The sequence below is a fragment of the Rattus rattus genome, chromosome 1 (assembly GCF_011064425.1).
Source record: "Rattus rattus isolate New Zealand chromosome 1, Rrattus_CSIRO_v1, whole genome shotgun sequence".
NCBI lineage: Eukaryota > Metazoa > Chordata > Mammalia > Rodentia > Muridae > Rattus > Rattus rattus.
In genome coordinates, this window is record NC_046154.1 from 240,743,762 (window position 1) to 240,759,753 (window position 15,992).

General features: G+C 37.3%; 1 protein-coding gene across 12 annotated transcripts in view; it reads left to right on the top strand.

Annotated features, from left to right (window-relative positions):
- Positions 1–15,148, top strand: part of Phf20l1 (PHD finger protein 20 like 1) — a 66,370-nt gene extending 51,222 nt beyond the window's left edge. For 8 of the 12 annotated variants that reach the window (XM_032916164.1, XM_032916201.1, XM_032916210.1 and 5 more), the window contains 6 exons: positions 836–1,017; positions 1,907–2,006; positions 3,765–3,960; positions 8,533–8,887; positions 10,040–10,205; positions 11,911–15,148. In XM_032916164.1, coding sequence (XP_032772055.1) covers positions 836–1,017; positions 1,907–2,006; positions 3,765–3,960; positions 8,533–8,887; positions 10,040–10,205; positions 11,911–12,053 — 1,142 coding nt within the window. In that variant the 3' untranslated portion in view covers positions 12,054–15,148. The remainder of the gene's footprint in view (positions 1–835; positions 1,018–1,906; positions 2,007–3,764; positions 3,961–8,532; positions 8,888–10,039; positions 10,206–11,910) is intronic. The other 4 variants (XM_032916226.1, XM_032916190.1, XM_032916247.1 and 1 more) reach the window with 2 other exon arrangements.
- The last annotated feature ends 844 nt before the right edge of the window (positions 15,149–15,992 follow it).

Sequence of the window (15,992 nt, forward strand, 5' to 3'; positions counted from 1 at the left end):
TCCCATGGCTTCCCCTGTGTTAGTATAAGAGGAACATTGATTTGTGTATCTTACACAACTTCCAACCCAGTGATCCAATTGTTTGTCTGACAAATTGAGCCAAACTTATGTTTTATACTTGTGAGTCAGTTATTTAAACAAAAATTTCTGGTTGATTTACTAAACTATGTATGCCAGTACCATGAAACCTGATATTTGGACCATGTATGTTTATGCTAATTGCATGCTGCTTCCTTTTAGTTTAAACTTGTTCTTACATTATTATTGCCATTCATTTATTATCTTGCTGTGTAGCCCAGGTCAACCTCAAACAATTGATCATCCATCATTAGCCACCAAGTGCTGGGGTTAGAGTTATGAACTGAACTAATTGCCTTTATCACTACGTGGTTGCACAATTCAACCATGTTATATGTTGTGTGTAAATGCCTAGTGTAATGCATGGTATATGTAGTGAAATGGTGGTTGATTAAAAGGGTATTACTGTATAGTACAAATAATAAAACTCATTCTTTCACAACCAAAAGGACTAATATTTGTGAACATTCATTTAAATGTTTGCAAACTGTATAGAAGCTAGTAAGTTTTATTGTCAGCCTTAGTCCTGACCCATTTGGAGAAGGGGGGGGGGTGGCTACTCAGTATTACTTTCAGCGGTGTATGTGAACTACAAAAAAATTTAAATGTTATTGTTTGTTTTTTATTTTGTTTTGTTGTAGAGACAGGCACTCAGTTTGCATGTGTTTGCTCTGCTGAAGTGCTTATACTTACTTCTTAAGGCCTCTTTCTGATTAAATGACATAGTTGAAATGGTATGCCTTTTTATGTGTTCCAGACTTGTCAGATGTGGAATTCCTGGATGACTCTTCCACAGAGAGCCTGCTTCTGAGTGGGGATGAGTACAACCAAGACTTTGATTCAACTAATTTTGAGGAGTCTCAGGATGAAGATGATGCTCTTAATGAGATTGTACGGTGTATCTGTGAGCTGGATGAAGAGAATGGCTTCATGATCCAGGTACTTGTTCAGCCCCTGCCCTGAAGTTCTGGATCACTGTGGGTGTTGAACAGGTGGACCAGAGAGCTTTGCCTTTTCATTAGCCGTCCTTTAAAAGATAGTGTCTAGCACATTGCCATGCTTTCAATACTAGCAGTACTGGTTAGGAAATCTCTGCCTTGAATCAAGTAGACACTTGGCTTGTAAGTATCACTGTTCACTTTAGGTTATCTACTAACAGAGTGAGGCCTTCATACTGAAATGCCTAAAGACCCTGAAGGTGGGTCTTCCTTCACAGGGTAGAGTTGGTCACAGCATGGATTTTACTGACACTTAATAATTAGCAATATACATTTACCCTTGGGGAGTGGAAATCGAACCCAAATGTCCAGAATTCCCAAAAGAAGAAAGAGAACTTAGTTGCAATGGTTAGTAACCTCTGCTTATAAGAAGGGTATCTCCAAGAAATCAAGGAAGCATGGCTTGCAGTTGTGCTGATATGTAGAAAAATTGGGAGATATTGGTTACAAGATTGAAAAAGTAATCACCTCTTTTCTTTGTCAGTGGTTCTCAAATAAAGGTGCTGTGAATTTAGAGCTTTACCACATGACTATTTATCTAAGTGTCCTTGCACAGACATTTTACAGATTTGTCTCAGTAAGTGTTTTTTACAACTTATTAAAGCATATTTTAATAGATGTGATATAAAGAAGTTCTTGAAATAGTTGAGTATTTCAATGATAAAATTCATCTTAAATCTGACTTTTTTCTTGTAGCACATAGGACTTGAATTGGCAGGCAGGATAGAAGGCCAGCTAGTTAAAAGGTGACGATGTGAGTCCTTGCCTTGCCTCTCCTGGTCTGTGGGTGCCGATTCTGCCAGCACTATGGTCTCTTGTGTTCTCTGCAGTGTGAAGAGTGCCTATGCTGGCAGCACAGTGCGTGCATGGGGCTGCTGGAGGACAGCATTCCGGAGCAGTACATCTGCTACATCTGTCGGGACCCTCCGGGTGAGGCCCTCCGCCCCGTGTGGGTTGTGTGACGCGGACTCCAGTGTATGGCCACTGTGTAGAGCACCTGCACTTCTTGGTTAGCTAGACTCCTCTACCATAACGTGGGTTGAAGATACTTTTTGCCTGTTACAGCATGACTTTCATAGTAATTACCTGCACAAGCACATTCGTGTAGACATACTGACATACTGACTACCTTACCAAAAGGGAGATCATGGCTGTCTCCTGAACTAAGCTTTTGCCTACTCCTGTGTATTGATTTCTAGCTAGGATTTGAATAGACCAATATTCATTGCCTGCTAAACATCTAATTAGTTTTGAAAAGTTTACCCAGTTTATTGCAGATTAAGTGGGATTCCACAGCCTTACTTTTATCTTTTATTTCCCTGATGATGTAGCTAGATGTGGGAAGTCATGTGTTTGTGCCTGAAGAGGTACTACTAAGTGGTATGCTGAGCTTTTTTGACTCCCAATCCATTGTACTCGTTTTGTCATGCCTACTTCTATGCTAAGTAACACATTCTGTATGTTGAATATATTTTCAGCTATCAAAGCAGAGAATAACTACTTATTAGGCAGATGAACTGGTCCAATGCTCACTGAAAGGATAAATGAAAAAAGTTTAAGAAGTAAGAGAGGGGGCTGGTGAGATCAATTAGCAAGTTAACAACACTGGCTACTCTTCCAGAGGTCCTTAGTTCAGTCCCAGCAACCACATGGTAGCTCATGACCATCTGTAAAGGGTCCTGATGCCATCTTCTGGCATCTAAGTGTACATGCAAACAGAGCACTCATATATTTAAAGATAAATAAATACAAATTAATTAATTATAAACAAGAGAGGGATAGGGAAATGGTTTAGTCCATAAAGCAGGTGGACCAGTGTTGTAATCTCTAGTATCATGTAAAGAGCTGGGCATGCCTATAATCCCAGCAGTGTAGAAGTAGAGACAAGGTATCCCTGGTCTTTGCTGACCCATCAGTCTAGCCAAATCAGTGAGTTCCATAAAAGATCCTGTCTCAAAAGATGAAGTAAAAAGTGGTAAAGAAATATAATGTCTGGCCTCATATGTGTAAACAAAGAGCCAAGAGAATTATTCAGAGTTATGTGAATATGAATGCTTTTTTATTGTTTCTGCTTATATTATAGACATTTGCTATTTATTGTATGTTTCAGTAACAAATATAGACTTTCATTTTTCATTCTATTGCATTTATTGGATACCTTCTATGTATAAAAACTGTGGAAAGATCTGATTGCAATTATTCATCCACCTTGTAGTTAAACAGGCACAGGAGCATCTAACTGTAAGAGGATCCAGTATGTATTAGCGTAAAGCTCTAGGATATTGTAGGATTTTGTGAGATCATTGTCATGAAGGCAGGATCCCTACTTGCTCAGCTATAGCTTGTTTTATCTGGATATGAGCAAAAAAAATGAAAGCAAGCCGTGTGGTTTCTGCCAGCCATCTTAGAGGAAAGGTGGCTGGTAGATAACAATTGAAAATAGTGTATCAGGGTTTCCTTGGCAGGAGTTACCTGCCACTGATCCTCAGTGACATTCTTTTTCTTCATGTTCAAAGCGGAACTGTTGAGAGGCTCTTGTCATCATACCCTTCCTCAGAATACTATCTACTGCAGTTTGGAGTCTAATCTTACTGGCAGAGCTTGTCTTAATTCACTGAGGAGCATTACTGGGAAGGAGGATCTGTATAAGTAGAATCCTTTATTACTTCATGTCAACTTCATCTGCAGGTCAGAGATGGAATGCAAAATATCGTTATGATAAGGAATGGTTGAATAATGGAAGAATGTATGGGTTATCTTTTGTAAAAGAAAATTATTCTCATCTCAATGCCAAAAAAATAGTTTCCACACACCATCTTCTTGCTGATGTCTATGGTATAACTGAAGTACTGCATGGATTGCAGCTCAAGATTGGAATACTAAAGTAAGTGAACTGAACCACACATTGCCTTGCACATTTTTAAAAAATATTTTTAATGTATATCAGTATTTTGAGTGTGTTTTTGTATGTGTACCACATGGGCATGGTGCCTACAGGGGCAAGAAGAGGGTTAATTCTCTGTGGAGTTAATCACAGTTAGAAACTACCGTGTCTGTGTTGAAACTGAATCCAGATGTTCTGCAAGAGCAGCAAGTGCTCTTAACCAGTGAGCCCTCTACAGTCCCATTCTTACAAATTTGAATGCAAATCTAAGAAATAAAAGCATAATATCAGTTAACCACAAATGTAAAAATGCAGGTAAGCTTTTACAATTATTTTATTTAGGGAGAAGTTTAGAAATAAAACTGTCTTTCTCCACAGATTATATGATTGTTTATCAGGTAGTGTTTTGGAGGTCCACAGTAGCACTTCAGAAGACAGATTTTTAAAAAAAAAAATCTACAGTAAGAAAAATGTTGGACAGTGGTAGCACACACCTTTAATCTCAGCACTTGGGAGGCAGAGGCAGGTGGATCTCTGAATTAGAAACCAACCTGATCTACACAGTGAATTCTAGGACAGCCAAATTCTGTTTCAGGGGTGAGGGTAGTAAGAAATGAATAATCTGTTGGGTGGTGACAAGCTCTTTCTACCTGGTTCACATTCTATTATTTCAAAAAAATTTAGAGCTCATGTTTTGTGCACAGAGCTGATATGGTGAGTCTATTTTCAATCTCTGACAATAGTGTGAGACGAATTTGTTCTGTGAGGATGTATTCTTTAACTACCGTAAGATGGACTCAGAAAACACGAGGAGGCAGCAGATTTGGGATCACCTTTGCTGCTGTGCATCCTAACATTTTATCCTCTCAGGCAGTTCTTCATTAAGGAAAGCCTAGATCCTTCTAAGTAACACATCTGGATAGTTTTGAGACCTTGCGCTCATTTTCTTCTAATGTCAGACCATAGTTGTTTAAAGAATAAAGGCAAGAGTCTTTTATTTTATATAATGTGAATGTCTGGCTCATTCTTCCCAATATTTGTCCCATCTGCATTCTGAGGCCTCACATCCTTTCCTGTGAGTACTGAGTTTGGTGTGTCTTTAATTTGCTCTTCTGCTTATTCTCTTGTCTTAGCCAGATAGCTTTATTTCGTGGGAAAAGTTTCTGTATCTTTTCATTTCTGTGGCTCCATTCTTCTTTTGCTTCATTCTTCACACTTAATAGCAGTGTTTATATTAATGAAGCAGAACATAGCTTCTTTCATGCTGTAATAACTTTTTCTGCCCCTGACCAAAGGTGTTGAATAACAGGAATTTTATTGACATAACCTCCTCCTTAGTCTCCTTAGTATGTTGACCAACCATTCCAGCTATATCAAAGCATAATTTCTATAATTATATATATATATAATTATATATAAATATATATATATATATATATAATTTCTTGGACATCCAGTTTTTTTAGTTTCCCCAGAAGATGCCTTTCTATCATTGCCTGATGGCTAGATTTGAACCTGCTTTTCTTGGTACACTGCATGTGTACTAAAACGATCATTATTTCTAGGTAGACTTTAAATCTTAAAGTCTTCCTGAATTGAGATTCAGCTGTGTGCCACCAGGCTCAGCTATAGGCATAGGTTTTTAGAGGGTTATGCCACCTGTACTCAAATGGCATGGCAGGATTCATTCCACGAGACTGTGGAGCCAAAGAACTAGGTTTCTTTCTAGTATGCCTTCTACTATTGAGAATTTTAATATTTACTATTGACTATTTTCTAGATAATAAACTGCTAGAATTTTAAAATACAAAAGGTTACAAAATTTTAAATAGTTATTACTAAAAGAAAGCTAATCTGAATCTCATTTAGAAATTAATTTGCAGCCATCATTGAGCCTGTAGGACAATGGTTTTCAACCTTTGGGTTGTAACCCTTAGGAGGTCTAACCAACCTTTCACGAAAGACAACCAGAAAACACAGATATTCACATTATAATTCATAACAGTAGCAAAGTTAGTTATGAAGTAGTTTATGGTTTGGGTCAGCACACATGAAGAGCTGTATTGAAGGGTCACAGCATTAGCAAAGTTGGGAAACACTACCTAGGAGGAGTCATACTTCTGAGTGACCTTGCACGTCATTCTGCTTTGCTTATTGCAGGATGTATTTACTACAAACTTCACTATACATGATCTGATTCCTATTTAAAATGGAACACCCTAAGTGATCATAGACCATACTGCAGTATAAATAATGGAACTTCTTTGGAGGCCAATTGTACAGTAGCTAAAATAAAAATATATCCTACTCTACAGTTCCTTATCTGGGAATTGATCTGTAGTATTCTATGTGCACTGATGCACATCTATTGGTAGAGATCTGATGGGGTATACTGGACAAGCAATCAATACCATTTAACCATTAAAGTCTAAATAAAGATACAAAGAACTCAAGAAGTTAGACTCCAGAGAACCAAATAACCCTATTTAAAAAAAAATGGGATATAGAGCTAAACAAAGAATTCTCAGCTGAGGAATATCAAATGGCTGAGAAGCATCTAAAGAAATGTTCAGCATCCTTATTCATTAGGGAAATGCAAATCAAAACAACCCTGAAATTCCACCTCACACCAGTCAGAATAGCTAAGATAAAAAACTCAGTTGACAGCAGATGCTGGCGAGGATGTGGAGAAAGAGGAACACTCCTCCATTGGGTCTGGAAATCAGTCTGGAGGTTCTTCAGAAAAATTGGACATTCCAGTATCTGAGGACCCAGATATACCTCTCCTGGGCATATAGCCAAATGATGCTCCAACATACAACAAAGACACATGCTCTACTATGTTCATAGCAGCCTTATTTATAATAGCCAGAAGCTGGAAAGAACCCAGATGTCCTTCAACAGAGAAATGGATTCAAAAAATGTGGTACATCTACACAATGGAGTATTACTCAGCTATCAAAAACAATGACCATGAAATTCATAGGCAAATGGATAGAACTAGAAAATATCCTAGGTGAGGTAACCCAATCATAGAAAAACATACATGCTATGTAGTCATTGATAAGTGGACATTAGCCCAAAAGCTGAATTACCCAAGATTCAACCCACAGACCACATGAAGCTCAAGAAGGATGACCAAAATGCGGATGCTTCCACTCCTTCTTAAAAGGGGCAACAAAAATATTCACAGGGGATATGGAGGCAAAGTGTAGAGCAGAGACTGAGGGAATGGCCATTCAGAGCCTGCCCTACATGTGGCCCATATATATACAGCCACCAAAACTAGATAAGATTGATGAAGCTAAGTGCATGCTGACAGGAACTGGATTTAGATCTCTCCTGAGGGATACAACCAGAGCATGTCAAATACACGGGCGAACACTAGCAGCAAACCACTAAACTGAGAATGGGACCCCCTTTAGGGGAATTAGAGAAAGTATCGAAAGAGCTGAAGGGGCTCGCAACCCCATAAGAACAGCAATGCCAACCAACCAGAGCTTTCAGGGACTAAACCACTACCCTAAGACTATAGATGGACTGACCCATGGCTCCAACTGCATATGTAGCAGAGAATAGCCTTGTTGGGTACCAGTGGAAGGGGAAGCCCTTGGTCTTACCAAGGTTGGACCCCTAGTGCAGGAGAATGGAGGGGGCGGGTGCGGGATGTGGGGAACACTCCTATGGGGGAAGGGGAGGGGATAGGGGCCTTATGAACAGGAAACCGGGAAAGGGAATAACATTTGAAATGTAAATAAAGAAGTATATCCAATAAATAAAAAGTCTAAATAAAGAAAATCAGTGTGCACTGGTGTGGCAAGATGCACACCTTGTGCTGTTTAGGAAAAAGGAAAAGTATGGTTGGGCCTACTTGTATCAAAAGAAAAATATACCCCTCTAATTATACACTTAATTGTTGTTATTGTATGTGTATGTGTGAGTACCCACTTGTATGTGTATATACCAAGTGTGTACCAGAAGAGGGCACTGAGTCAGTCCTCTGAAACTGGAGTTACAGGCAGTTGTGAGCCACCTGATACAGTGCTGAAAACTAAACCAGCTGGGTCTTCTGCAAGAACAGAAAATGCTCTTAGCTGCTGAGCCATCTGTCCAGCCCCATATTTTCCTATTTTTAATAATTTTATATGTATAAAAAATCCATAATATCATATGGCATTTATAATTGCTACAGTGAAATATACTTGTGTCTTATGTGTTTAGTTGTAATTTTTTTCTCATGAATAGGAATGGCTTTTTAATTGATTAAATGTTATAGAAAATGTTCATATAAAGTTTATGTAACATACAGTGACAATGAACATTCTATAAAGAAATGTATATATCAAACAGTGTCACTAATAACAGAATTAAGTTCACTGTTGATTTTCTCAGTATTGTATCATTAAAACTGAGAAGACTTTGGATTTTGGATAAAATGCTAAGGAGTCAACTTAAAGGACAACTTCATCTTTGATCCTGATCCTTTTTTCACATGGTTACCAAATTTACTACAGTTTTTAGCTTGTTGCCGTTCTTTTCATGAAGTGCTTATTCCTCCATTTTTGTTTTAAGGAATAAACATCATCCTGACCTTCGTCTCTGGGCATATTCTGGGAAGAGGAAAGAGCAAGATCAGGTAGTAGCTGGAGCTGAGAGAAAAGTAATACTTCAGGACACAGCTAACTCAGAAGGAAGGAAATATGTACAAAACCACAAAGAACCACCCCTGAAAATGGAAGAAACTTACATAACAAGTGAACACAGCTATCAAAAGCCACAGAGCTTTAGTCAGGACTGCCATTCTCTCACAGACCCTGGAAGCTCAGATGATGATGATGTTAGCAGTTTTGAAGAAGATGGGGAACTCCATGTGGCAGATAATAGCCATCTTCTGTACTCAGTGAAAGAGCGTGGAGTGTCAGAGAAGGTAATGGCTCCCATAAAGCAAGAGAAGAAGCTGGTGGAATTAAGCACACCTAGTCCTTGGGCTTTGCTAATATGTAAATACCTGCTTACAAATGTTTTTCCTTTCTCTACCACAAAACATTATCCATGTAAACATTGAGTTGTTATAATCAATTCAACTGCCACCCTAAAGTTTTCAGTTCCTAAGCATACTTACATATTTCTAGAAATTAATGAAACATAGTGTATATCAAAAGGAAAATGAATTTGTGTGGGACCGTTCAGGTATATGGAGTCATAATTTGTCTTCCTTTAATGTGTTTTGGACAGAGCATCACACTAAAGCCTGTGTCTGCATATCAATCCCACAGTTACATTGTGCAGTAACTGTGTAAACATGTCTCCTGTTTGTTGGGCTTGGCATTGAGATCGAAGGGGCCCTCAAGTTTTATTGCTTTGCCACAAGCAGTCCACTCTTAAATTAGTTGATTGCTATTGTGGCTTTTTAAATGTCAGGTAATCACCATCAGAAATTGAAATCGGAAAGCTTATATTTTGTAAAACTTGTGGTAAATTATTTTGACAAATTAATGTCCTATGAAATTAGTTGCCTTTGGCAAATCTAAATCCTTATTTTATAGTGTATGTTTTTAAAAATTTGCATTCTGAAGTTTTTCAGATATTCTTACCTTCTGTTATCTCATCAGTGTAACCACAACAGTAAAGGCCAGTTTGCCATTAACTGAACTTTTAAACCAGTCTTTGACAGTTAGCTTGATTTGTTTTTTCCCCAATAATTGCTTTGCCCTCACTCCATTTGTGTCACCAGTTAAAATTAATTGAGAAAGAAAATGGTCTACATCACTTAGTCATTTCAGTTATGCAATGGAATTCTCATTTACTTAGCACATTTTACTGGAAACTTATTCTGTGGGTCACACTCTAGAAGGCATGGAGGAGGGATATAGGGACATCTATTCTAGAAGAACACCAGATGGAATTTGATGGTGTGTAAGAACTTTCTCCAAACACTTTCTCAGAGTCACATTGCTCTTGCCTACCCAAGTAGGGTAATAGATTTTTCTGTATCATCATTCTGAAGTAGCATTTCATCCAGTTCTCTGTGTTTTGTTTTATTCTGTTTTGTTCTACGTTCCCCACTGGTCCTTTGGAGAAGAATCCAGCTTCAGGGAATAAAGTGTTTGTTTATAATGATAAAAAGGGCATGGAGGGCCCAGGAGACGCTCATCTTCAGTGGCAGCTCAATCTCCTCACACATATAGAAAATGTGCAGAATGAAGTCACCAGCAGGATGGACCTCATAGAAAAAGAAGTGGACGGTAATGTAGCCCAGACCTTAGGTGTAGTTACTGTCATGTGCAAATTGTCATTATGAAGAAGTTCTTTAAGTTGTAGGATGCAGAGTATAGGTATACTACCTGCCTGCTGAGTTCTGTCTCTTTACATTGTATTTAGCATATGCAGGGTATTGTAGACTTAGTATAGGATAACTGGATATTATCCTTAGTATAGTGATTTCTTATCTGTTTTGTTTTATTCTTAACATGGATATTTATTAAATACTGCCTATATGCCTGGTTCAATATGGAATATTTATGAAGTGTTTGCTAGTTTATTTGAAGAATATTTTCAATGAAGTCAGATATTCGTTTCCATTTTGGCTAATATTTGTTAAAAGAATTTATTTCTACAAGCTAAGCAAGTAAACCTTAAATTTGCATACAAATTTTCAAATAGTTTTCACTCACATTTTTGTAATTTTATCATCACCTAGAAACTAAAAAGTAGACAGAAAAAATACCACCCTATTATATTTGAGAAAATGGAATAAATTGAATTCCTGGATTCTCAGTCTCATATGGTTCTTTTGCTTTGACTGTTTTGTCCTGATCTCAAAGATCATAACCTACCTCCAGGATTAAGTCCTCTCTATAAATTTTACACTGAACTAGGTTGATATATACTGTATTTCTGCCTTTTTTTTCTCCCTTAAGAGAGGAAGTGGATACCTATTTTAGAAGCATCTTGCATTTGTTTTTAATTTGATTAAATAGTTAGTTTGCCTTGTGTAGATATTTGAAGAAATGAAAATGTACCTTTACAAGTACATATTTTAAATAGATTTTTAAAGGAAACAATGAAAATTGAGCATATAATCGATTAATTGAATTCTACATAGAATGCGAGTGTACTTGCATATATTAGAGAGAGAAGGGGAGATATTTTAATAAAATAGTAATCCTGGAAGGGACTCTCAGAAACTTCTCCCTTTTCCTTTGTCAATGAGGAACATGGCTCAATGGTAAAGCACTTACTTTGCAAGTATGGGAACCTAAGTCCAGATCCCTAGAAACCTGCAAATAAGAGCCAGGTGGATAGTATGCACTTGAACTCCCGCAGTGGTGAGATGGGATGTGCAGACATGTTCACTCTTGGCACTTTGCCCAGCTAGCTTAGCTACTTGGCCAATGAAATACCTGATCTCCAACGAACAGTAGGTGGTGTCTAAGAAACAACATCCAGTTTGTCTTCTGACTATCATATGAACATAGAATTATGCTCCTGCACACAAACATGTATACACGAACACAAGGAAAAGATGAAATAAAACTATATTTAAATTAGTAGAAAGTTATTGTTATGTTCTGTTTCAGAAAAAAGTGAAGGTGACATATTAATGAAATGTGTGGATGTGTGTATATGCATATTATGTACATATGTACATTGGGGAAAAGATGTTCTGAATGAAGTGTGTGTGTGTATGTGTGTATGTGTGTATGTGTGTGGGTTGTGTGGAATGGGGCTGGGCATGTAGTTCAGTATTTCAGGGGGCTTGTGAGTGTCTGAGATAGCAGATGAAGGTGTCCCAGAAGGATTAGAACTGTGCGGGTGGGATGACTAAGTGCACTGGCCTTCTGTAAAGAAGGAAGTGAACTCTTTGTTTCAGTCACCATTTGATCCTTATAATTGATTATCCTCTGGCTGTTGTCAATGCCATTTAAAAATTTTCCCCCTTCCTTCTAGTTCTGGAGAGCTGGCTTGATTTTACAGGGGAATTGGAGCCACCAGATCCCCTTGCAAGACTACCCCAACTTAAGCGCCACATAAAACAACTCTTACTTGACATGGGCAAAGTACAACAAATTGCAACTCTTTGCTCTGTATAACAACGGTAAACATTTGGTGACAAGGATGTGTTTTTCTTCAGTTGAGTCACTTTTATTGCTAAGTGGATAGTCAAAAAGCTTAATGTTTGGTCATTTACTGATTTGTGACTTCAATAGTATGGCATCTTGGAAATAAAATGAAGAACAATTTAATCAAGGAAGCTAACATTAAAAATGAGTGAACAAGCTGCAAATGATAATGTCATCTATGCCAAGAATCAATGAGTATAATTCAAGCTGCACTAAAGGAATGGAATTGGCAGGATTCTTATAGTTGCTTTCATGAAGCTCAAGATACCTATAGAAAGAATCGTGATGTATTTATAGAGGGTTTTTTAAGAGATAGCCGTGTTTCTAAACCAGCATCTGGCCAAAACCACACTGTAAGGAAATTCAAGTTCTGGAGAGTTCTACAAGTTTTCTCTAAGAATTGCCTTCTAGCAGTTGGATCCAGCTGCAAAGAAACTTAGGTTATTTAAACTTCTGTAGGATCATGAGTTATTTCTTGGTGATGAATGTATTTTAATCAGAAAACTGACAATGAAAGTCTCACTTTGAGGAAAATAATTGTGGAATTCTAACTTCATTATGAATGTATTTTAAGAAACCCACCAAATAATTGGAATTTATTGTGGGCATTGTGTTCTTTAAAAGTAAAGTGGCTTGCAGAAGGGCCCAATGTGCCAAATGTTGATACTGCTGGAGAGAGGATTTGAATATTGCAGGAATCCTTCCAGCTGCTATATGCAATGCCACTAACCCATACAAACCTGTACACCACATGCTGTGTGTGCTCTGTATAGGTGAGTCGTGGTATCCAGACTTCAGCCTACATTGATCCTGGATACACTTGGTGTTTGCCTTTTGAAAAAAACTATAAACCTCAGCTGGGATGAGGAGTGACAAAAATATCAAAATATCTGTGGCTGTGGATTTTTTTTTTTAACTGCTAGTAGTGGAATACTGGAAAAGCTTCATTTCTGAAGACAAATTTTATTTTAAAATATAAATATACACTCACAAATTTTAGCTTTGTTCACAAATGGACAGATTTATGAAACCAAAGGCAACTAAGTTGCTTACTCAGCTCTTGCTGGATTTTTGAGCCTAGGTCCTACTGTCTGCCAGTCCTGGTGCGAGTTGTGTGCACACCACAGTGCTACATGTGCAGGTATGCATAAGTGAGTATGCTTGATTAAATAGTCGACATACATATGTACATAATCAACATATTTATATCACACATATCTAGTTTTATTACTATAGATTATACAAATTGGTGGTTAACATAAAATGTTACCTTTTAACAGACTGTTTTTAAAAACTAAAAGTGTATGTACAGGTTTTGAAATTTTTTTAAAAGGGGGAAGAAAAGACTGTTAAGAGGAGGCTATTTGATGATATTACACTTGAATATTTTTTGCCTCATTCTGTTTATCAGTTCTAGCAATCTGTATAAACGCACTTGGAACTGATCGACAGTGAACTTGAATTTCTCTTTGATAAGAATACATGCCACTGTACATTCAGATATTATTTAAATTTGCAAAACACACTGTTCTATATGTAAGGTACTGTATGTAAAACTCTATTAAAACTCTTTCACATACCCTAAAATTTCAGCTTGCCTTTTTGCGGCCTTAAGTTTTGATGTTAGGATTAAAAGAATGTGTAAAACATTGAAAAATTTTTATTGCCTTTTGAGATTTTTCAACTGACAAATGTGCCAAAGATCATCAAACATAAAATGTAGTCCTCTGTATTTACTTGTGATAGCTAAACTTTGTCAAAGAGCCTACTGATGAATGCTTTAGCAGAAGTCATTGTGGGGCAGTTGCTTAAATTTGCATATTAAAGTAAAAATTAGTGCCTCAAACCCATGTGTGGAGTAAATGTACTAATGTTTGTGTTTCGAGATTGATGCTGTATTGTTGATTTGTTTTTTTTTTTTTTAAGATGGCTGTAAAATTGTTCATCATGACTGAACCCTATACATTGAATTTGCTTCTTTTCAGAAATGTAGCCAATAACGTTCTTAGTCTGTAAAGAGTGGTGTTGCCTTGGTTCTTGTCAAGAACTCTGCATTCGGTGAAACTCAGCTTCTGAGTTCTGGAGACCTTGGATAAAATAATGCACAGTGTTGTAGTACAGAGTAAGTGCTCCCACACAGTCTGAAATGTTCCACATTTGGAGTACCCACTGGACTCTGTGAGTGGAAAGGTCCACACCTTACTTCATGTAGGAGGATCACTGTCAAAATACAGGCTCACTAAAAATGTAGTATACAACATATTCAAGATATGTGTTTAAATTGTATACAAAACAGTAGTTAAGTTCATGTTTAGACTTAAAGTTTCATGCCAAGAACATGTCATGTTAAATACAAAGACTCCAGCATCCAAGAAAGCACCAAATCCAAAATATTTTCTTCCCAAGCATTTCTGATAATGAACACTAAATTTCAGTCTTAAAATTCAATCACTTTGTTAGCAGTTAGGAAATTGAGTACTTCATTGATGTTAAATGTCCCACTCTGCTTATTTGTCAATGAATGAGAAATCTAATTCTTAAATTTAGATCTTTAAAGAATTTATCAGTTTATGTGCACATACCCAGTTACTCTAGAACCAACCGACAATTGGTTAAGGTCCATTATAAGGTAGAGGGCTTAACTTTTCTTTGAGAGAATGAATTATCTTTGGAGAAGCAAATACATCAGGTAAGATTTGTTTTTCCTTTTAGTTTCACCTAAAATTGTTGTATTGAAATCTAAGCAATGAACTGGGAGAATATTTTCTCCAAAGATAATATTTCATTTGCCAGATGGACAAGAGTATGAGCCTCAGTGGAGGGATTCCTCCTCATAATTTCTGGCAAATATACTTTGTACTTCTTTGTGGTTGTCTATGGTTCCACTGACTGTTGAAGTAATGTATTTTCTCCTTAAAGGAACTTGTTATTCTTAGAATTTCAGGTAAATCACCTGTTCCTAAGTTGTTTCAATTCAATGTTCATACTAAAATGTGTATACTTTACATGTTAAAACTGAAGCATACTACTTCCTCCCCAATAAACTGAATCTGCTGCCACTGTCACTGTCTTGGTTAATAGCATCTTATCAGTATATGTGTAACATACAGAGTCAGCACTTAGTAGTCACTTCATCACTACTTAAATGTTTTCTCAAAAACAATGACGTCTTCCTCAGTCCTGTTGGGAGCCCATTGTAAGTCATGGAGGTAATGACTCAGTTTTGCTTACCTTTTTCATTCTAGCTTTGTTTTTACTCCGAGTCTTCAGATTGTCACTGCCAGACTAGAGAATTACACGTAATTAGTATCTGCTTCATGCTAGGCATCGTAATGCTTCTGATGGTATATGAATTAATTCTTCCAGAGGCCAGGTAAGAAAGATCGTTGACTAAATGAGTTTGGTGAGGTGTATGCATGCATTCAGACATATCCTGGATAAGAAGTGACTACCCATGGCCTGTGCAGCATTTGTTCCTTGGCTATCCTTGTCATTTCAGTTTTCTACTGTGAAACCCGAAGGGAATAATTTGTAGTTTGTTGTTGTCTGTGTGATATGGAACATGTCCAAGCTGACCTAGTTTGTTCTCACATTCATGGAAACAGCCTGACTGTTAGGACTGTGCTTATTTCTATCTCTGGCTTTCATTCCACTTCTCTGTATGAAAGATCCTCACTTGTTTATGTCTCTGTAAATCCAGACACTTTGTCTTGAGTACCTCTTCCTAAACAAGAAACAAAGACTGCTGTATAGCATCAAACTAGAGAGGAATTCAGTTACTGAGTAATAACTTGCTATACTGAAACAGGCCCAGATTTTATAATCTCAGATTTCCTGGTAACTTACAAGCAGTATGAGTACTCTGAGCTTTGGTTTACTTGTCTTTAAATGATGACATACCTAAGTTGG